Below are 22,075 nucleotides of genomic sequence, written 5' to 3'. Positions count from 1 at the left end.
CCCTGATCTTACTAACTCCCAATTTATCACCAACTATTTATTCTCATTACCCAATAACCCGGTAATGCTCTAAATACCCCTTGACTTACTCCAAGTCAAGCTTAAATCCCGTTGTGACTTTCCCACTAGCTTCCCTCCTAGGACCGTCTTGTGCTGGGTAACCCTGGCATAACCAAATAATAACAAAGCACCACGCTCATTTCACATATATGCCAAGAATGCCCGAAATGGCCAAAATATGAAAATCACCCAATTACCCAGAAATGGGTTCACATGCATATTTAAAACACCTAACACATGCATATTATCATTTAATAACATAATAAAGCAATTATGGCCCTCCCGGCCTCCTAATCAAGGTCCTTAAACCTTATTAGGAAATTTGGGGCATTACAATGTGTTATTTGCCAGACTTCTCAAAACCAATAGGTTGAGTCATGTAAACATCTTCAAATAAATCTACATTCAAGAAGGCAGTCCTCATATCCATTTAATTGAGTTCTAGATCAAAATGAGCAACTATAGCCATAATGATTCGCAACGAATCTTTGGTGGAAACAGGTGAAAATGTTTCTTTGAAATCAATACCTTCTCTCTGGCTATAGCCTTTAGCCACAAGCCTAGCCTTATACCTTTCCACTTGCCCATTCGAGTCACGTTTGATCTTATACACCCATTTGCATCCAATGGGTCTGCAACCTTTGGGTAATTCAACCAACTCCCAAACCTCATTTTGTGACATAGAATTTAACTCATCTTTTATTGCATCCATCCACAACACAGATTGAGGACTATTAATAGCTTCTTGATAGGTAACTGGCTCAAAAGTGTCTCCGACATCAAACTCATGTTCCTGTAAATAGACAAGGTAGTCATTAGGAATAGCAGACCTGCGGGTTCTCTGTGATCTTCTCATCATAGCTTCATCATCCTCAATATCAAGATTTTCACCTTGTTCTTGATTTTGAGGTTCATCATGAGTTTGTGCCGGAATCTGTTCACTCACAGGGTCATCAATAGGAGCGGAAGCGACAGGTACAGGGACAAAAATACGTTCTTCCCTGAAAACAATTTCTCTTGACCCTTGACTTGAACCAAATTCATCCTCAAAATAGACAGCCCTATCTGATTCTATAACCCTGGTGGTGTGAGATGGGCAATAAAATCTGGAACCCCTTGATCCAATGGTGTAGCCCACAAAATAGCCACTAATGGTCTTCGGATCAAGTTTCTTAGACTGTGGATTATAGGGCCTCACTTCTGCTTTGCAACCCCAAACATGAAAATGACGCAAGCTTGGTTTCTTACCCGACCACAACTCATATGGTGTCTTTGGGACAGACTTACTAGGTACTTAATTCAAGATATAAGCAGCAGTTCTTAATGCCTCACCCCATAAAAATTCTGGCAAGCTAGAATGAATCAGCATACAGCGCACCATGTCAAGAAGTGTGCGATTTCTCCTTTCAGCGATTCCATTCTGTTGGGGCGTCCCTGGCATTGTATATCTTGCATCAATACCACATTCCTGCAAGTATTTGGCAAAAGGCCCGGGGTTCCTCCCAGTTTCATCATAACATCCATAATACTCTCCACCTCTATCAGAGTTGACAATTTTAATCTTCTTTCCCTTTTGAAGCTCAACATTCGTCTTGAAAATCTTAAAAGCATCCAAAGATTCATATTTTTCACGAATGAGCTCAACATGACCATACCGGGAAAAATCATCAATGAAGGTGATAAAGTATCTATAACCACCCATAGCAGGTGGAACAAAAGGCCCACAAATATCAGTATGAATAATGTCCAATACATCTGTGCACCTGTCTAACTTGCTCTTTCTAACCTTGGCAATCAACTTTCCTTTTATACAATCAACACAGGCAGTGAAATCAGAGAAATCAAGATCCTGAAGTACACCATCCTTCACCAATCTCTCCATTCTATCTCTAGAAATATGGCCTAAACGTTTATGCCAAAGCATAGAAGATTTCAAATCTGATCTTGCACGTTTTGACCCAACAATAGCATTAAGAGAAGAAGAACAAGAAGAAGTATAAGTAACAGGAACAACATCATGTAAATCAAGCTTATATAAGTTTCCACATAAAGTTCCATTTCCAACCAATATAGAGTCACAATACAAAGTCAGTTTTCCAAATCCAAAATGAAGACTATAACCTAGTCTATCCAAAATAGATACAGAAATCAAATTCCTCCTAATAGAGGGTAAATAAGCAACATCATGCAACTCCAAAAAATGCCCAGTATTTAGCTGCAGTCTAACAGTCCCAAAAAATTCAACTCTGACTTTAGTATCGTCTCCCATGTATACATGCTCCTCCAACCTACTCGGTCTTCTTCGGTTTGTCACTGCCTGCAAGGAATTTGTAACATGAATTGTATCTCCAGTATCTAACCACCAAGTGTTTAAGGGCACATCAATAATATTGGACTCTAAACAAACCATCACAAGACAATTACCTTTCTTCTCTAAGTGAGCTTTGAGCTTTCGACAATCAGCTTTCTTATGCCCAAAGCATTGACAAAAGTTGCACTTCCCTTTGAAAAACTCATTCTTATGACCAGTTGAAGATGAGCTAGCTTGCCCATTTCCTTTAGGATGGTTGGCTTTCTTCTTAGGATGCTTTTGGTCACTAGAGTTGTTGGAAGTGAACTTTCTCTTGTGAGGATTGTTTGGGTTCGTCACCATGGAGATACTTCTTGCCCTACCTTTTCTCATGTCCTCCTCTTCCTTGGCAAGAATAGCAGACATCTCCCTAACAGTCCATTGCTCCTTCTGAGCATTGTAGCTTGATCTGATTGAATCAAACTGAGATGGAATGTTCTCCATTACTAACCACACCATGTAATCCTCACCAAGGTCCATATCCATGGCCTTAAGTTTATGATAGTGGCCCATGAGCTTGTCAATGTGAGCCCTGATGTCACCTGAACCATCGTAAACAGTGTGATGCAGCATGTTCAAGTGTTCATTCTTCTCATTCTTTGAGAATTTCTTATACTCTTCCTTAATGGCAGCAAGAAAATCCTTTGCATTTTCAAACTTGGGAATACTATCACGAATGGATTCATCCATGTGATATCTCATAAGCATCAAGCAACAACGATTGGAGTGTTCCCAGTCCTCGTAAGATTTCTTATCCTTCTCAGTAGCATCATCAGCAGGCTTAGATGGTGCATCAATTCTCAAGGCCAAGTTCACTTTCATGAAGGTCAAGTTCATCGTGATATTTTCAATCCACTGCTTGTGGTTAGTTGCATTCAGCGTCAAGACGGCAGGAGATCTAGGAATGCTTACAGCTGAATGAGAAACAAGAGCAATAACTATTAAATACATGTTATGATAAACCATGTCATTTGTGCTCTTTTCTCATCAATATATGATCGCAAAATAACAAATGATCATTATGTATGCTAGAGTTCTTAGACAAGCACACAAAATAGAACTCATACACATGTAAGAACAATCTATTAAACATTATAATCAAATACATTAATTTACTATCGAAAGGATAGATAAATTGTGATTCATAATGTTTAATTAATTTTCTTCACCATATTAAGCATCCTTACCAAGCAATTATTATCGATAGGATAATTAATTACTTATATAGATCTTAATGTAATTTGGAGGAAAAAACACAAAATTTAAATAAATAATTATTTAAATGTTCCTCTCTACTAAACAATTCACATGCTTATTCTTACGACAGGCAAGAAAATAAACAATAATTGTTGACAATATATAATAAGATTTATGCCACAAAAGATTAAATACAAATACAATTATGAATAGAATTCATGGATTAATCTCGTGCATAAACATATATAAAATAAGGTATAAGAATAAGAGTGAAATGGTAAAAATTTGGCCAAAAAAGACCACTCACGCGCCCCCACGCGCCCCAAAAAAATATATATTTTTTTAAAGTTTAAAAAACGACATGTAGTTTACCAAAAACGACTTGTCATTTGTCACTATAAAAATCGACACTCACACGTCAAACGACGTGTCGTTTTTTTTATAAAAATTCGACCCCCTCAGACGTCGAATGATGTGTCGTTTCCGTACGAACGACATGTCGTTTTTATCGTCCCTGTCACCCAGATTTGACCCGTGGGTCTGCATCTCGGGTCTACGCGACCCGGTTCGTGACCCAGTCGTATAGACCATCTCCGGCCACCAAATCCGACTCTTTTTGAGGGGTTTTGCTCCACATCTCATCCTCTATCAATTTCCGACCTCCATTTGGGTTAAAAAACTCTCAAAATCAACAATCATATATACTTTTATCTATGAAATTTTTTGGAATAAATGGGTATCCAAGGCCGAAAACACTCAAAAAAATTCCCCAACATTTTGTAAAAAAATGGTCTGAACCCATTGATGATTAATATACTAATTTTCTTCATAGCCCAATTCAAAATTTCATTGTAAAAAAAAATTGACAAAAAATTGGGGTATATGACAATAAGCTCTAAAATCAAAAGACCTGGCTCTTGATACCAATTGTTAAATATAAAATAATATTATGAGCATAAATCCATAAATCAGATTCAACTCAATATAGCATGCTCATACAACAATCCAGGAACGCATTTTATTTAGAGCCACATTAGTTTTGTCAAAATGCGACACTTTCACTTGAAGAGGTTTCAGAGTTGAGTTCATCTCCCTTGTCGTAGAGTTGCTGTCTTCTTCCTGTCACTCGGCTTTGTTCAGGAACACTACCCATGTTTGCTGCCTTGGAACCATAATTTGGAGGTGATTAGGATGTTCGTTCCAATTGCTCCTCCGTTTAAACTCGGTGTTGCTCAAGCAAGCTAGTGAACTTCTCCAACTGGGCCTCTGGGTGTTGATTGAAATTGAGCTCCATGGTCTTCAAAAGCTCTGCAATCTCATCATTCTTCATGGCTTAGGTCCTCTCAATGAAAGCACCAGTAATACCAAAAGGTAAAATAAGCACTCTTTGAGTCAGTGCAAAACTCCGTATGAACCAATGTTCTCATTCAGAATAAAAACCCATTGAGACTCCAAAAGTATATATGGAAATGCCTAAAGGCTAAATCAACAAAATACACGTAATCAAAACTAAAAGTTGTTGCTTTTGGGATTTTCCTCCTCAACGTAGCTCGGCCATAACGAATTCCTTCATCCATTTTGGTTTCACGCACTTCCTAACCTCACGCATTGCTTCTTGCGATTTTTGCGCCTGGTTCTTCCCTTTTGGTGGATGTGTTTCCTATAGAGTCTCTTCTTCAATTCCTCCGTGTGTTCTCCAAGTTTTCATATGTTATGACAACTAGGGTGAGTCCAATAGAACTTGGGCTGCTTGGGCTTGGTTGCCTTGTGCTTGGACTGCTTAGGTTTGGCTAACAAATAGTTTATGGGGCCACATGAATTTGGGGGAAAACAATGAGAATATTTCCCCTCTCATTTTCTTAGGTAATGTCATTACTAGTAATCAATTTTTATTTATTTATTTATTTTTATTATTAAAAATTAAAAGTAAATTTATCCTAAAAAATATTTTCTTTTTAAAAAATATATTTTTTACTAAGGACAATTTAGTTAAATTAAAGTATTTTGATTACTTTTCTTGATTCTGTAAACAAAATAAAATGTTTCTGATTCCTTTTCGATCAGTTTTATAAACGACATAATAAAATAATGATTATGATTCTTTAATATTTTATTCTTATTGATTTATTTCGATTATGATTATAAACGAGTCATTATAGCATTCTTCACTATAGATTTTTACTCATTAAAATTCAAGACCAATGAGAAGGATTCATGTTCAACAACATAAATAAGAAGAAAAAAAAGAGCAATCATTAAATCCACACATAGAGTTTGAATATCTCTACGTATCTATTCACAAATATTTAATGAGATTTTTTTTAAGGGCTATCCTTTAATGAGTAACTTCAAATCATAAGCGCAATTAAACGACATCGTATATTAACGAGATCCGTATATAGCTTTTTATTTAAATAAAATTAACAAAAAAGACGCCGGTAAAGGTTCTGCGAAACAAATTGGCGGTTAATGGAATTGTTTTTGCGTCCGTAAACTTAATAAGAGGAATTTGCTTTTTTTCATTAATTTTTTTTTTTTGAGGATATTAAAATTATTTTTACAAAGCAAATCAAAGGACTCACCTAATAATAATCATAATGGCTTTAATGGCCTCCAACCTTACCAGTGAGGTCAGTACCGATCTTCTTCTCCATTTTTATTTCTTCTGATCCTCTTGATTAGGGTTTCAAATCAAAGCTCTGTTTTCCATTTTTATTTACTACTTCGGATCTTCTGTCTTGAGTTTTTATTTTTTATTTTTATCCTTGTAGATTAAACGATTCAATTTATTCTTGTTTGATTTTGCTCTTAATCATGTAAAAAAATGTCAAAGATGAACTTTTTATTTTATTTTTGAGGCGGAACAGTGATTTTCCTGACGATAGTTTTAGAAGATTGCTTTTTAACTTCAATAGTTAATTGATTCATACCAAGTTCTACAAGAGGTCTGTAAATATTTGTGTTGATGCTTCTGTGCAGTCTTGCTACTCTTTTTGTTACATTTTCATATTGATTTTGATTTATATATCATGTTTGTGATGCAGGTTGGGTTGCGTATACTCCTTTGTCCTCTTGGATCCAACATTGTTCTTCGAACAGCATGGTAAGCTCTGACTGTCTGATTCGAACTATATCTTTAAACTATCACTGAGAATTTCCTCTTCTTAATACATATGTATGACTGAGTTTTGATTATTCTTATGTGTTGTTTGATCTCACTTAGTTGGATGTCGGTTTAGGCCCAAGACGTTTTATAATCCTTATTGTTTGGCCCTTTTTTTCATCTTCTTTTCTTGTGTAGTTGTTCTGTTGGGATAGCTTTACCAGTGTACTCTACATTCAAGGCAATTGAGAACAAAAATAATGATGAACAACAGAAGTGGCTTTTATATTGGGCAGGTATGGGGTCATTCTATTCACATTTTATTTTTTGGTTCTATGATCTTTGTCACTTTTAGTTTTCTTGTATGGTAAACTGTGGTAAACCAAACCTGATCTGCCAGCCCAAGAATACCACCAAAGATACCCAATTAGAGATTATACCAGCTAGAGTTTAGCAAGAACACAACACAACAAGACAGTTAATTGAACTAAAAGCGAGTAAAGTAGATGACACACCACACATGAATTAACTTGGTTCAGGCAAAAACTTGGTTTACATCAATGGTAGCTCACAGCAACATCAATCCACTGACTATTGAAACAATGTGTACAAAGATTAGTTACATCAGTTTCAGAGAAATACTCTTCTGTTTCAAAGTATTTCCCTCTGAAAGACTTGGAAAAACAGAATGAATACATTCAACTCTTTTAACATGTTGCTACGTGTCACATTCAATGTGACAGTGGCAACTAGCCATCGTATAAATTGTTGGGGGTAAGTGGTTAGAACAACAACAATGGAGAATAGCATTATAGGAACTATAACACAATTTAGAGGATTCAATAAACACAAAAGGTTTGCCAAGACAAGAAATCTTTGTCCAAAATCTTTATTCTAAACTACTATGAATCATTGTAGGCTCTTGGGCTATATCAAAACAAAAAAAAAAACTACTATGAATCATAATGAAGCTTGAGGTTTCTACACTTGGAATAAGGAGTGAGATATGATAAGCCTTTAATCTTTAACTTTGCAAGCTTTTCTTGGTGAAGATCTTGGAGAATATTAGAAATCTTGGAGAGTTAGAAAGAGAGAGTTGAGAGAGAGAGAAGGTAGGAGTGATCAAGTTCCAAAAACTCTTTAAATAGTTAGGTACCGTCATTAGGTCCAACCAATAGGATTAGATCTTTTTAAAACACATTTTGGAGCCAAAAAATGGAGTTTTCCTTACAGTAAGTGCTATGTGGCGACGCATTGTCACTCAGGCAACATGACATGTTACATTTTCAGCATATGGCCAAAAGGCCAGGTTACGTGTTGCTTCCAAAGTGGCAAACACGTCGCCACTAAGGTTGATCAACTTTCTCAAAGGTAACCCAAATCAACTCCAAATGTATTCGAACATTTTGGAAAACTTAGATACCTCATTGTATCACTTTAGAGTTGTGATCACCACTTTGGTTGATCAACTTTCTCAAAGGTAACCCAAATCAACTCCAAATGTACTCAAACATTTTGGGATACTTAGATAACTCATTGTATCACTTTAGAGTTGTGATCCAAGAAATCCTACAAATTTTACATCACCATTATGTGAAATCCTCAAGTGATTTTGCACCACTTTGTGTAGAACACTTAATCTTATATTTAACCAATCATAACATAAATATGAACCAAGTGTTTATGCACAATTTTGTGCATTTGTGTTGTCCTATAAAGGAATATTAGATACCAAATTATTGATTGGCATTTGCCAGCAAGTTTTTTTATACAAGTGTTTTTGGAACTATTCTTGATAACAGCTGGTTGAACCATAGCAAGTTGTTTGCCTTGACCATTTTTTAATTGTCTCTGCTTTAAGAAGAGTTTTAGTATTCTTATTCCAGGGATCAATTTCATCGATGCTTGGTTTTTCAGTCATACTTTGTAAGATCAAGTGGTACACATGCATGGTGTGAATTTCAAATTGTGATGTTTTTTGACATTATTTTGTTACGGCCTTTTGGGTTTAAAAACATGTCAATTCTGGGCTACAGCGTGTTAGTGACGAAGCAAGAAAAATCATTTCTACTTGGCTGTCTTTTTTAAAAAAAAGATGCTAATGTTTGGATGTGGGCTTATATGGCTGATTCTTGTGTTCACTTAAAGCACGTGATTTTTGGATTATAGCATGCTACTGGCTAATTCCTTTTGGATTACTTTTATTATTGTTGTTATTGCAGCTTATGGTTCTTTCAGCCTTGTGGAAGTCTTTGCAGATAAGCTTATTTCTTGGTATGGAACTTCATTCTTTAACGATGGTTTTTTGTTTTTGAAGTCAGATTATTATACAAATATAGGACAAGATACGAAATAAACAGTGATAGGACATATGCATGTGATCAGTCAGTTTTCATGCTTCTGATCTTGATATATTTTCTATTGGAGGTTTGCTTTATGGAAATTGTCATAATTTCGCTTTTGACAAAACCTATTTCCACTGATGACAAATATCCATGGTGCACAAGTTGACATATTGATATGCACGGTTACGTTTATCAATCTGATTGAATTTGATGTTTAAACTTTCATAATTTTGCAGGATACCCATGTACTATCATCTGAAGTTTGCATTTCTTGTCTGGCTTCAACTTCCAACTTGTAATGTACGTAAATTTTATACTTCTCTAGCATTTTTCATGGTTGTATTTTATATTTCTTCACAAAGCCCTTGTCTAGCATAATTTTATAGTTCTACACAAAGCCCTTCTAGTTCTACTCTATCCAATATCAGATTAACCGCTTCTTCTACCAGGGGGCTAAGCAGGTGTACACGAACTACCTGCGTCCATTCTTCTTGAGGCATCAAGCCAGAATTGACCAAGTTTTGGGTCGTACATATGGTGAAATGGTATGCCCTTCTGTATTGCTCATTTCCTGGCTAGTCTTATTTTACTTGCCTAATTACTTAATGTTTAAGAAGTTCAAATGCATCTGAATCTGTTGTATCCAGGTTAAGATAAAATTTATAAGTACTTTCCGGTATTGAATTTTCAGGTCAAGCTTTTCAATGCCCACAAAGCAGAATTCCATTATTTCAGAACAGTCGTCTTGAAGATTATGGGATCAGGTGAGAACTAAAGTAAATGTTATGCTTTGTTCTATTACCAATTTATCACTCTGGACAAAAACCATTTTTCTAGTTAATTTACATTTGTTTTCTCTCTTAAAAAACATCTCAGCTGACCATTTTTTGAAAGGAGGACCCGAACCCCATCGACCACAACAAAATGCAATTGAAGGTGGCCAAAGGGCCACAACAGCCTCGGTTATAGAATCTGATCATGAGGATTAGTGCACTCTCCTGCTAATTACGTATGATCGAAAACAATTCACTCAGTTATATTCCAGACTCTATAGACGTGTGTCGTTTTCTACTTTTCGTTTGTTTAAAAAAGAAAAATCGAAATCTGTGTAGTCTGGCTTTTGTACATATAAATTAATTAGCTCCTGGTTTTCGTTTGTTTTAAAAAAATAATGAAGATATTGAACATTCTATCAAATGAGGAAAAAAACATATAAAAGAAGAAACATAGTAACATGAAATTACAAATGTCTGATTACTGGTCTCTTGTTATATATTTATATTTATATCTCTTTTCCCACAGATACATGATGATACAGCAAATCGCAAAACTTAAAATATGTTCCAGCTCAGTTAAACTCAATTTAAAGTTACAGTTACAAAGATGGGAGGGGTTGTTAAAAGGATGTAAATTAGTAGCGAAAAATAAGTGTTCTATGCTCAATTGAAGCCACTGTTTCCCGTAGTTTTGATTAAATTTCTACTCTAACCATAATAAGCACAATGCGTGGACTATTTCTTTTTTTTTTTTTTGTGTTTAACTGTTGCTTTCGCCACTACGAGCTTGATGATGTTCAAGATTCGCTACAACTTCTGGTCCGCACAATCGTGTTAATTCATCCTGTTATGATCACAAAAATCACATCTGTTAGTAAAATGTCTTTGTTTTCGATTCTAGTAGTGTTGGATAAGTGACATTTGTTTCTGGAAATTAACCTTGATAGAACCATTTTCGGACGTAAGTTTCTGGCATTCCTCTGAAAGCTTCTGCAGCTCTTCTCTGAGAGAGCGATTCTCATTGCCCAAGGTCTCCACCCTTGCTTGTAGCTCTTCACATTCAGCCTGGTCACAACCAAGAAAGACAAACTCTTTACAATATTTAAAGTTTACTATTTTATCTTATACGTATGCATGAATGAACGAATGCACCAAGTTGAACTCCTTTATGGTTTTGTTTATTTAATTCCTGTATCTGTTAAGAGACCCCACCCTCCCCAACCAACCAAAAAAGAAAAAATATTGCAAAGATATTTGCTACTTATTTGACTGTTTTCACGTTGGCCAAAAAGTTAGGTGGGAAGTGGGGACAAATACAAGTGAAACTGTACCTGCTTTCGTAATCTTGACCTCCTAGCAGACTCCCTATTGGATTGCTTCCTCTTCTGTCTTTTTAGTTCACGTTCATCCTGTCAAAAATACCTCTCATGTTTAATAAAAGGGTAAATATGAAGCCTTATCCAAGAAAAAGCAGCAAATACCAAGGATGGGACCTTGGTTATGGTAATGACATATTCCAGTAAAAGGTCACATCCTTCATATATTTATGCCAACACAATATCTATTCGTTCCATTCCACTCGATTTCAAGTATTGACCATACAATGAAATATTGGTCAGCAGTAAAGATCTCTCAGTATTCAAGAGAAACTCCATGACAGTAGAAGAAATCAATACAAAGGAGCCTTTGTTCAAACATGAACACTGAATGAAAATTGGATAAAAAGGAATTTTCCATTGAAGTTGAGTAAGAACTCTAACAATTGCATTATAAACTCAATAGCGTACCTGAACCCATTGGTCGGGCATCACACCTTCGCGTCCAATCATCGATGCAGAAGCAGCAGATGACGAGGCACCTGATGGATTTGGTCTCAGCTTTGTGGCTCCACTGCCGCCAGAAGGTGCATTCCATAGGTCCATTCCGATGTTCAGGTTGGTTGCTGGCATTGAGCCGACAGGTTTCCCAGACACTGAAGCTTGCAAAATGGAACCAGCAGAGTTATTCAGAGCATTGGCTCCTGAGAAGTTGTTGGTTAATACAATAAATAATTCGGGAATGATAACATAACTAAGAACTAAAGGTTTATGGGTAAAATGTACCATCTGCAAGCATCTGGTCGAAGCTTCCTTTCTTGCTACCAGACAACTCCTACAAATAAATTAGACACATTTTTCACTAGACTACAAAATGATACATCTACTCCCAACCAAAAGAAAAAAAAATTACATCATCATCAAGGAAAACAGGCTTTCATTAGTCAACATTGAAATTTTGGAGGCGTAACATGAAAAGTATTTAGATTTAAAAAATGAGAAACATATGAACATGATACAACAGAATTTTAATATCCATAACAATTTGTATTAAAATACAAAACTAATCCATGAACACATACCTGTTGGTTGTTCTCATCACTAGCATCTGATGAACCCTCGGAACCACTTTCAGCGCTATAAACAATTCGAAATATATAAATAACATCAGAAAAAGAGAAGGGAAGACGGTAACAGTAGTAGCATAAACAACTTATAGAATAAGATTAATACCAAAGAAAGACATTCATCTAAAGCTTGTCAAGAGGAAAATCCTAAAACCAAAGGGTCGTGCACCTTTGTGAAGCACCATCGTTTCCTGAACCTGAAGTTGCTTTTCCACTCTCCCCAGCCTTAGCACCAGCAAGTCCTGTACTGCCAGAATTTATTTTCGACTTCTTGGCAGAAGCTCGGTCTTTGCCATCTGTGCTCTTCCCCTCCAAGTCAGGATTTGCCTGCATTGACACAGGAGTCTGCAAAAGAAATGCAATAGAGAAAAAGATAAGCAACTTATAATGTTACCAGATAATTTGGATCCAGTTAGTTCCATCTTCAAATGCGATGGTAAAGCAAGACAATTACTGTAGTTAAACATGATAACCAAAAAGAAGAAAGAAAAAATCCAAAACAGAACCAAACAAAAAACAAATAGCAGCAACAGAGAATCATACAGCGGCCATATTAGGATGGGCATAAACTCCCCCAGGTGGATATATAGCTGGGTAAGGAACTGGGGTTCCGTATGGTGGCATTAGAGCATGCTGAAACATTTGCCAACACAAGAGCAAATAAAAACCCACCCTCATGAGGAATATGTAGGCTCATGTATAAATCCAAAGGAAGTAATATATTCACCTGGCTTCCCCAGAGATAAGGATGAGGAGTCGGAGAAGCAACTGTTGAGGCGAAAAAGGGCGGTGGAGTAGCACCGGCAGTATAATAAGCCTAATAATTAGAAACTGCCTTGTCAGCAATAACATCATCAAACTTAATATACAAATTTGATCAATTTAGCATATACACAGAAACATGTAGTTATACAAAATTAAAAAAAAAGAAGGAAGAAGTTCAACATATTTGTATACAAACCATAGAACTCGACCAGTCAGGATAAGAAGGTGCAGTTGGAATTTCCTGCATACAAATGCAAAAATACGTAAATAACTCGAGAAAGCTCGAAAAGGGGAGAAGGAAAGAGGGTTTAGTTCATTACTTACCTGACTTGAAGATGCTGGTTTTGAAGTCTTAGAAGCTGCGTTCTCTTCCCCAGTACCCATCGTGCTTATCAAATAAAACTCTTGCTTAGTTGAAGATTCAATTACTAGATCACCTTTCCAATTGATTAATGATGATGATGATGATGATGATGCCTATGAAGCACCTGATCCCCACAAATCTAAATGAGACCATTGATGTATTCAATGTACATAGCTTTATGAATATTCTATTTACACAATCGAAATATGTAATCATTCGAATTAGAATTAACTCTACAAACCTCAAATTCATGAACAAAGTAACTGCCTATAATTTGGTTTTGAATTAAGTTTAACAAACATCAACATTTACTACTCAGTCTCTTAGTTAACCATGTACGCTCTCTCACTCTCTCTCTCTCCCTCTCTCTCTCTCATTAATTGTGACCAAATATAGAAACCGTGAATAAATTGTGATGATTTGATGGCTGAAGAAGAATCACAAACAGTATTAACTATTCAAGTTGAATCACTAACTAAGCAAACAAACAAAAAAAAAATCGAGTCTTCACCAAAAGCAAACCTCAAAATCATCACCAAAATTCTAAATTACCCAAAGAATTTGAATATTATAAAATAATTTTTTTAAAAAAAAACTTATTCAACTACTTCCCTAAATTTCCAAATAAAGCAATTTCAAGAATAAGAAAAAACCTCGAAATCGATTCGAATCCATAAATTCACACAAAGCCTAGAGAGAGGGAGAGAGAGAGAGAGAAAGAACTGACTTGTTGGTTTCATGGCGTTCGGAGGGGCAGTAGAGTGCGTCTGAGTGAGATGGAAAGTCCAGGTTGGACGAAGGAACGGTGTTTCATCAACTTTTTCTCTTTCCTCATCAACGGCCAAGATTTAGGATCGGGAGGAAGGAAATCCAATCTGAGCCGTTGAAAGAAGACAGAAGATGATTGGAGGAAAGATAGAAGAGAGTACTGTACTCACTCACACACACCCTTCTCTTCTCTTCTCTTCTTCTTCTTCTTCTGCTTCTTCAACTTCTCTCTCTTCCTCTGTTAGAACGAAAGAAAAGTGAGGAGGTGTGGCCTTTGGATTGGAGTCTGTCGTTGCCGTTTTGGGGTGTAAAGTACGCGCGTAATTAGCGTCGTACGGAGCGTGATCTGGTGTGGCGGTGTCCAATGGGGGAAAGAGAGAGAGAGAGAGGGGTAGTTTGGGATTGGGGCTTTAGGGTTTCAGTTGGGATGACACGTGCGAGATACACGAGGCTTCTAGCTGTCCAGATACCAGTGGATCACATAGTGACGAGGCTAGTAAATTTATTTATTTATTATTATTAAAAAAAAAGAAAAAGAAAACGTTATGGATAATCTTTTTTTTTTTTAATAAAATAAAATAAATAGTAGTGTGAATTGCACGCGCGTGACAATCATTCGTCGGCCGTTGGATTGTGTAGGTCCTGGTGATAAGTTGATAATTTTTTTGTTGTAATAGATAGGGATGATTTGTATATGAACAAACTGATGGTCATGGTAGTATAATAAATAAAAGTTGGAAAACATGGGTCTTTTTTAATTCAAAACCTCGTAGACAAGATTTTCATTTCTGAAAGAAAAAAAAAAAAAAACCCTCATAGTCGTAGACAAGTTTATCTACTTTTCATATTTGCCAATTTACATTAATATATATGTTTTTTTTAGTTGGGATAGTTGATAAGAGTTACAATGCAAAATACTCTTTTTTTTATTATTTCTAAAGTAAAAACATAAGATTTCATTCAATAATAACATGATGAAATTTATTACAATGCTTTCTCATAAATCACATAAAATCGGGACGGATCTGGATATAGTTCAATTATTTTTTTTATTAAATTAAGTTATTTTTCAATACAAATTCATAATTTTGTTTAAAAATTACATTTAGTTCTCAATTTATTTTTTATGTTTCTACTGTTTCTGCACACAATAAATTATTTTTTTTAAAAGAAAAAAATCAATCAAGAAGATAATATTAATATAACAAAATCAACCAATATATGCGTACTATAATATTTACAATAATCAATAAAAGGACAAATCTAACAGAATGCGAAGAATATTACTCTTTTCAAGGGTGAGAAACAACAATAAAAACTAATAATATTAGCTAAATACAAACCACAATCATGATCTTTAAATTTTAACTAGACTATTATTAAAAAGAATACCAAGATAAGTCCCACACATGGAAAATCTAAAACAAAAACAGAAAACCCAACCTCCAATTTAAATGACCAAAACGGATCCATCTGAATATAATACTTTTAGGTATATTATTTTGTAATTACATTCTTTTTTGGATGGATCAAACATTGTAGGTTTCACTGTCCTATACTCCTATGCAGTTAAACTCATATTTTCTTTAATTTTTATTTTATATTCTCTTTGTTTTGTTACAAAACAACAAATAGCTTCCCTTTTCTCGTCCACACCTAACATTGTTGGCCTTAATTATGAGGTGGTCCTTTTCTTTTTCTTTCTAAGCAAAGAATGACTTAATAGATCAAATATCAACAATTTAATTAAGTAATTAGCATCTGATTAATCATGAAGTCTTGTGTGTGTATATATATATATACATAGGACAATTTTTTTATAGGGGCTTCACTTTAAGCCCTACTGGTAGGGCTTTCAGTGTTTCTCGACTCGTGAACAGTTTTCGGCGCCTTTTTTTTTATGACTGTGTATATTGTAGCTATTTAGAGCATCCTGCAAGTTTTCAGAAAATTCCGAATAGTTTACAGTACCGAAAACTAGGTTCTATTGTTTTCCACTCGCATAAAAAAAATTAGTCACGCGTGTAATAACATGTTTGAACCTAGTTTTCGGTACTGTAAACTATTCAGAATTTTTTAAAAATTTGCAGGATGCTCTAAATAGCTACAATATACACGGTCATAAAAAAAAATTGCGTCGAAAACTGCTCACGAGTTGTAAACATCGAGAGCCCTACCAGTAGGGCTTAAAGTGAGGTCCCTATAAAAAAATTCTCATATATATATATATAAATTTATATGCAAGTAGTTTGTTTCAAAAGTTACTTTAAATTGTAAAACGAGAATGTTTTAAAACAGAGAGAAGTTTTTTTAATACTAATCGTAACTTAAAGCATAGTATAATAGCAGGGGTTAAGAAAACAACACCCAACTAACCCAATATTATTAATTACCATCCACTTGTTTTAGGAGGATTTTTTTTATGAAAAAGAAAAATTAGGAGTTGTTTTTCTACCAAAATAGTTTTTTTTTTAGAAATTATAGTAAATGACCAAAAACAACAGTATTAAGAAGCTAATGTCTTTATTTTAAAAATTGTATAGAAATGATTATTTTACATTGTTGATAACTTAAATTGTCATTTTCTATCATTTTTATTTATTTATTTAGGAGTGATGACTTTAATATAGTGATATATGTATATTAGTTTTGTTTAATTAGTTTTTATTTTGAAGTTATATTATTTTTTTAAAAAATTTATGGGTTGTTGGTATACCATTTTCCAACTAATGTATATATTTTTTGTGGTATGGTATATCATTTTTTTATGATATTTAGTTTCTATCTTATTATACACAATAGTACTATAATTTTGTATCATTGTATATATATTTTAATGGTAGTATATAATTTTGTTAACACAGTATATACATTTTTTAGTAATAATTTTGTAAGTTTTTGTTGGTATATTATTTTTCAACTTGGTATATATATTTTATGGTATGGTATATCATTCAACAACTCATAAAAAATGAAAAAAACAAATCAAAATAACTTTAAAATAAAAACTAATATACATATACCATAATATTAAAATATTTATATTAAAATAGTAATTTGTTAAATGACATATGTTGACACCGTTTTTTGTCAACTTAAGAAAGAAGAGCGATTAAACAAAAATATACCTGAGAAAGAAAATAAAAAGAATGTAGACAATATTTTTTTTACGTGGTTCAGCAGTTAAAATCTGCCTAGTCCACGAGTCTATCTTATTAATTCTTAGGAGTTTTTTTGGATACTTTTAAATAACAATTGCTCAGAGTTTTCTCTCTAAATCTCAATATTTTCGTCCTTTACAATGAATTATCCCTATCTATTTATAGAGAGGTTTTCAGAATTGCTTCCCACATATTTCGGGAAATTATTCTGTAAATCAAATAATATAATGCCAATAAATGCATTAGTTACTACGTACCCGGTAACATCCCATAAAATGTGGGATTGAGTAACAAATCACATCAAATCCCTTAAACATAGGGAATTTATAACAATAAATACATTCACATAGAATCGACGAGCTTAGACACCAAATCCGTGCGCCTTCGAGATCGTTTGCCTACTACGAGATTGTCGTCTTACCTCGCCTATGCTCCCACCAAATAACCATTGACGAAGCCGTCACCTTCGAGCTTACATCTCTTGATCTCGAACCATCTTGTCTGAAAGTAAGAGATGCATCAAGAAACTTATACAAGTGTTGAATCCTTGCTATTGTGAGTTGCGAGCCTATCTCATAAGCTCAGAGCATCTTCGAGGCTACCTACTATTCGAGCTCACGAGGTCGTCATTTACAACGAAACTGTCTGACTGGTGGATCACATGATGACTATGCTTATTTCGAGCTCACACCTTACAAACCTGAATTTCGAGATCAAGATTTCCATCCTCGAAATCTAGGTGTAACAACATATTTTGTAATTTGTAATATTAAAAAGACAGTTAGGCTATTTTACTACAAAATTAAAAGAGAAGTTTACATAAATATGGGAAAAAGTAGATGAGTTCTTAAATTTATGGGCAAAAAAGAAATGCTACAAAATATGATGAATTTTAAAAAAAAATGTTTAAAACATGGGAATACCATTAAATATAAATTACCATATTTTTATACAAAACTCTCTTACACTTTCTCATCCTCTCATTTCTCTCTCACGTTAATCTCTCTTCATTTTCTCATTTCTCAATCTCTCCTTCCCCACTTGGTTCTTTCTTCTCAGCCCTCCGCTAGAGACACCACCTCCGCCCTCCACCGGAGACACGTCCCCCCACCCCCCGATGATGATGCAGCTCCATCGCCCTTTGCTTCTTCTTCTTTTGTTGTTGTTGGTGGTTTTAATGTTATTCTTCTTCTTCTTCTTTTGTAGCTGATGGTTTTAATACTATTCTTTTGGTTGTTCTTGTTGTTCTTTTTCTTTTTCAGATTTGATTTTGCATTTTAAATCTAATTTTGCACTTTAGATATGATTTTTTTTCTTCCAGCCCTAACTGTAACTGGTTACCATCACGATTTGTTTAGGTTTTTTTTGGTCAAATCTGATTTTTTTCAGACATGTTTAAGTAACCAGGTACTATAGCGACTAATTATTTATATTCATATTTCACTTTTTTAGAACTTAGCTCTAACTAGTTACAATACTGATCAATTTAGTTTTTTTTTTTTGTTTGGATCTGATTTTCTTTCCAGGTCTAGATAAGTAACCAGTTACCATCGTAACTGTTTTTTTTTCAAATATAGCTGTAACGAGTTACGATTATGATCATTTTAGATTTTTTGTATGGATCCTATTTGTTTTAAATTCTGGCTAGGTAGCCGATTACCATCACAACTAGTTTTTTTTCATATATTTTTTTTCAACCTAATTGTAATCAGTTACCTTCACGATCAATTTAGTTTATTTTTTTCATATCAGTTTTTTTTCTCCTAATTTCACTAAGTAACTAATTATAATTCAACTGGTATTTTGATAATAATACATTACTTAAAAATCAATATTATTTTTATAGTTGTAACCAGTTACTACAACACCATTTAAAAAATAAAACTGATTTTTATAGATATAATCAGTTACCACACATCACTAAAAAAATTGACAGTGACAAATGATAACTACCACAAAAAATAATCAAAATTGTTTTGATTGAAGAAGATAAAAAATAGAAGAAAATAAGAAAACAAAATGTTTATCAATATCTGAACAAAAAAATAAATTAAAAATAATACCTACAAATACTGAAATACCCTAACAAAAATTCAAAATTAGCCAAAATAATCTTATATAATTAAATATGGTAAAACTAATAAATTTTTACACAAATATAGGAAAACAAATCCCATAAAAAAGTAAGAAAACATAAAATACCATATAAAATGCACACACAAAAAATGTCATATTTATCAAAATTTAGAAATTTTCCCATATTTCATGTAAATTTCTCAAATAAAAAATATGGACATTTATTTACTTTCACACACCATGAAATGTCATTTTGCACTAAGCCTTTTTTATTTTTTTAATTTATGATGAATTAATATTATTGTGATAATTGAAATTTGGGTTATTTATTTATAATTGATTGTTTTTGTAACAAATTAGGTTGGAAGATTTAAAAGACTTACCTTAATATTAGAAATGATCAAGTATATATGCAATAGCTAGGGGTGTTCATAAAATCGCCCACACCGCACAAACCGCCTACACCGCACCACACCATACCGTTATATATAATTTTTCAATTTTACTACATTTAAAGTTAATGCAAAAATATTAAATAGTATAATATAATATACACAATATCTAGAAAAAATATAATATTTCATAGGATGCTAACACATATTCTACTTCAATATAAAGATATTCCTCCTTAATTAAAATAATATTTACTTTTATATTACATTTTTTATTTGTTATTAGTATGTTATATTTTTATTGTTTTGCTTAAAATTTATTAGCTTGTTATACATTTAATTATTTTGTTAAACACTCTATGGTTATGAGATTTATTATGAATCTTTCTTAATTATAATATTTAATTATTAAATTATTTGGCGATAGGTATAAACCGTCCACATCACATTTTTGCGGTGCGGTTTATGTGGTTTGAGGTCTATGCGGTGCGGGTTGCGGTTTGAAAAATTGTTCAAACTGCATATGCGATGCGGTCCAAAAAATTAGAGAAAAACCGCACCACCCACACCACGAACACCCCTAGAAATATCGTACTCAACTAATGTTAATAGGGTAATCCTTTTGGTATAATTTATTTATTTTTATATCCTTTTGAATTTTTTATTTTATTTTTACCAGTAATATTTATATTTTATTATTTATTTATATATTTATAATATTATATATTTTTAGTAATATATATAATATGATGACCTAAACATATAAACAATTAAATATAAAAAAATTACATAAAAGAAAAATTAAACCAAAACATTGTTGGGGTTTTATGCCATAATTAAAACTCAAATTCTTTGTAATCTCATTTTATTATCAATAAAAGAATAGAAATCATTTTTTGACTTGGTCAATCACTTTGCTCACATGTTTTATTTTCATGATTATTTGTTTAATATAAACTTCTATTAAATCCCGAGCATATAGCTAATCTTATTTATAGTGACGTAATTACAGTGGAATATAAATATAATTATATGTTCAAAATAAGTTAGTCCTAAGATTAGTCAGTGCCCAAGATTTACACTGACTTGCTAATCTACGATATAATCTACTTACACATTATAGTGTTATGTTATTTCCAGAACATTAGCAAAGTAGATAAGATCGGATGTATTTGTTACATCGGACATGACCGATATTTACAGTTGATAAGATAAGTAAACATACAGTTATTATCTATTCTAGTCATATCATATAGTTAACCATAGGTCAATTCAATCTCAATTCTGAGTGGTTAGTATTCTAACCGATTGTATTATTTGAGTTCTTTGACTTGTTCGTTACTAGCTTACCCTACGGACTAACCCATACTTACATCTTGGGAACTCGGTAGTATAATTGAGTGGGAGTGTTAATCATAGATATGAACATCTATAGCTTCTGATGAAGAAGTGAAACGATGGTTTCCTTTTAGTTTGGTTCAAGGTGTTAAATGATAGAGATCTAATTTCAGTAATTAAATTAGTTTACTGAAATATCATTTACAAGGAACTAAGTGTTTTAAGGATAAAATACAATGAGGGGTAAAATGGTATTTTAGTCCTATCTCATTGTAGACCGTCTATAGAGGATTGAGTGACAATTATGGTTGTAACAATGGATAATTAATAGCGTATCTATATTTGTTATTGAGCGTTCTATGAATTCAAGAGTGCAATTCCGAGTCTATAGTGGAGTCACGAAGAATTAATAAGTTAGTAAATTTATTTGTTAGATTTATGATAACTTATTGGAGCTTGATTTCATAGGCGCATGGTCCCCATTGTACCTTGGATAAAATCATCTCAATTGTCTCAATTAATTGATTTACGATAAATAAAAGGAACTGTGCACAGCGAGTTATTCTTGCCAATTATTGTATTTGTTACAAGTATTTGCTCATTACGTGTGTTGTTTTGCTAGATTATCATTAATTATTTATAAGTACGCGAGTAGTAATGTTCAAACATGTATTGATCAATGACAAGTGACCGAGAACCTTAAAACTCCTCGATCACTTGGGGGGCATATAAGATACTAAGTGAGCAAAACATATTATAAACATATGTAAACATACGAGGAAAATAAGGGAAAACATACTACGACACTTAAGAGTATTTTTCAAAAAATTTAGCTAATATGGTCATATAGTAAAGTGTCATGCTAGGTTCGGTCATACTAGCAGATATTATAATAGCAGTTGTAATATCAAAATGAAATATCTTTACACCACGAGCA

The 22,075-nt window shown here is 33.5% G+C and overlaps 2 protein-coding genes across 5 annotated transcripts; one reads left to right on the top strand and one right to left on the bottom strand.

Annotated features, from left to right (window-relative positions):
* The first annotated feature begins 6,052 nt into the window (after positions 1-6,052).
* Positions 6,053-10,309, top strand: LOC133812591 (HVA22-like protein k). The gene is made up of 8 exons (XM_062246374.1): positions 6,053-6,237; positions 6,652-6,710; positions 6,909-7,006; positions 8,933-8,984; positions 9,292-9,355; positions 9,505-9,600; positions 9,747-9,819; positions 9,932-10,309. The coding sequence occupies exons 1-8, from the start codon at positions 6,205-6,207 to the stop codon at positions 10,042-10,044; spliced, it is 588 nt and encodes a 195-aa protein (XP_062102358.1). The 5' UTR covers positions 6,053-6,204; the 3' UTR covers positions 10,045-10,309.
* On the bottom strand, positions 10,286-14,540 carry LOC133812590 (G-box-binding factor 1). Of its 4 annotated transcripts, none has more exons than XM_062246371.1 (12): positions 14,131-14,540; positions 13,364-13,542; positions 13,236-13,280; positions 13,002-13,091; positions 12,818-12,907; positions 12,444-12,619; positions 12,230-12,284; positions 11,934-11,982; positions 11,619-11,851; positions 11,163-11,240; positions 10,771-10,896; positions 10,286-10,675 (listed from the first exon to the last, which is right to left on the bottom strand). In XM_062246371.1, exons 2-12 carry the CDS (start codon positions 13,421-13,423, stop codon positions 10,592-10,594), a joined length of 1,086 nt encoding a protein of 361 aa, XP_062102355.1. In that variant the 5' UTR covers positions 13,424-13,542; positions 14,131-14,540; the 3' UTR covers positions 10,286-10,591. The 4 variants fall into 4 exon arrangements, with proteins under 4 accessions (XP_062102355.1, XP_062102354.1, XP_062102356.1 ...); XM_062246370.1 differs by having other exon boundaries at positions 13,364-13,527; positions 14,131-14,539; XM_062246372.1 differs by having other exon boundaries at positions 11,619-11,809; positions 13,364-13,527; positions 14,131-14,535.
* Between the last annotated feature and the right edge of the window lie 7,535 nt (positions 14,541-22,075).

This window comes from Humulus lupulus, chromosome 1 (genome assembly GCF_963169125.1).
Source record: "Humulus lupulus chromosome 1, drHumLupu1.1, whole genome shotgun sequence".
NCBI lineage: Eukaryota > Viridiplantae > Streptophyta > Magnoliopsida > Rosales > Cannabaceae > Humulus > Humulus lupulus.
This window is presented reverse-complemented; position numbering and strand designations above follow the sequence as displayed.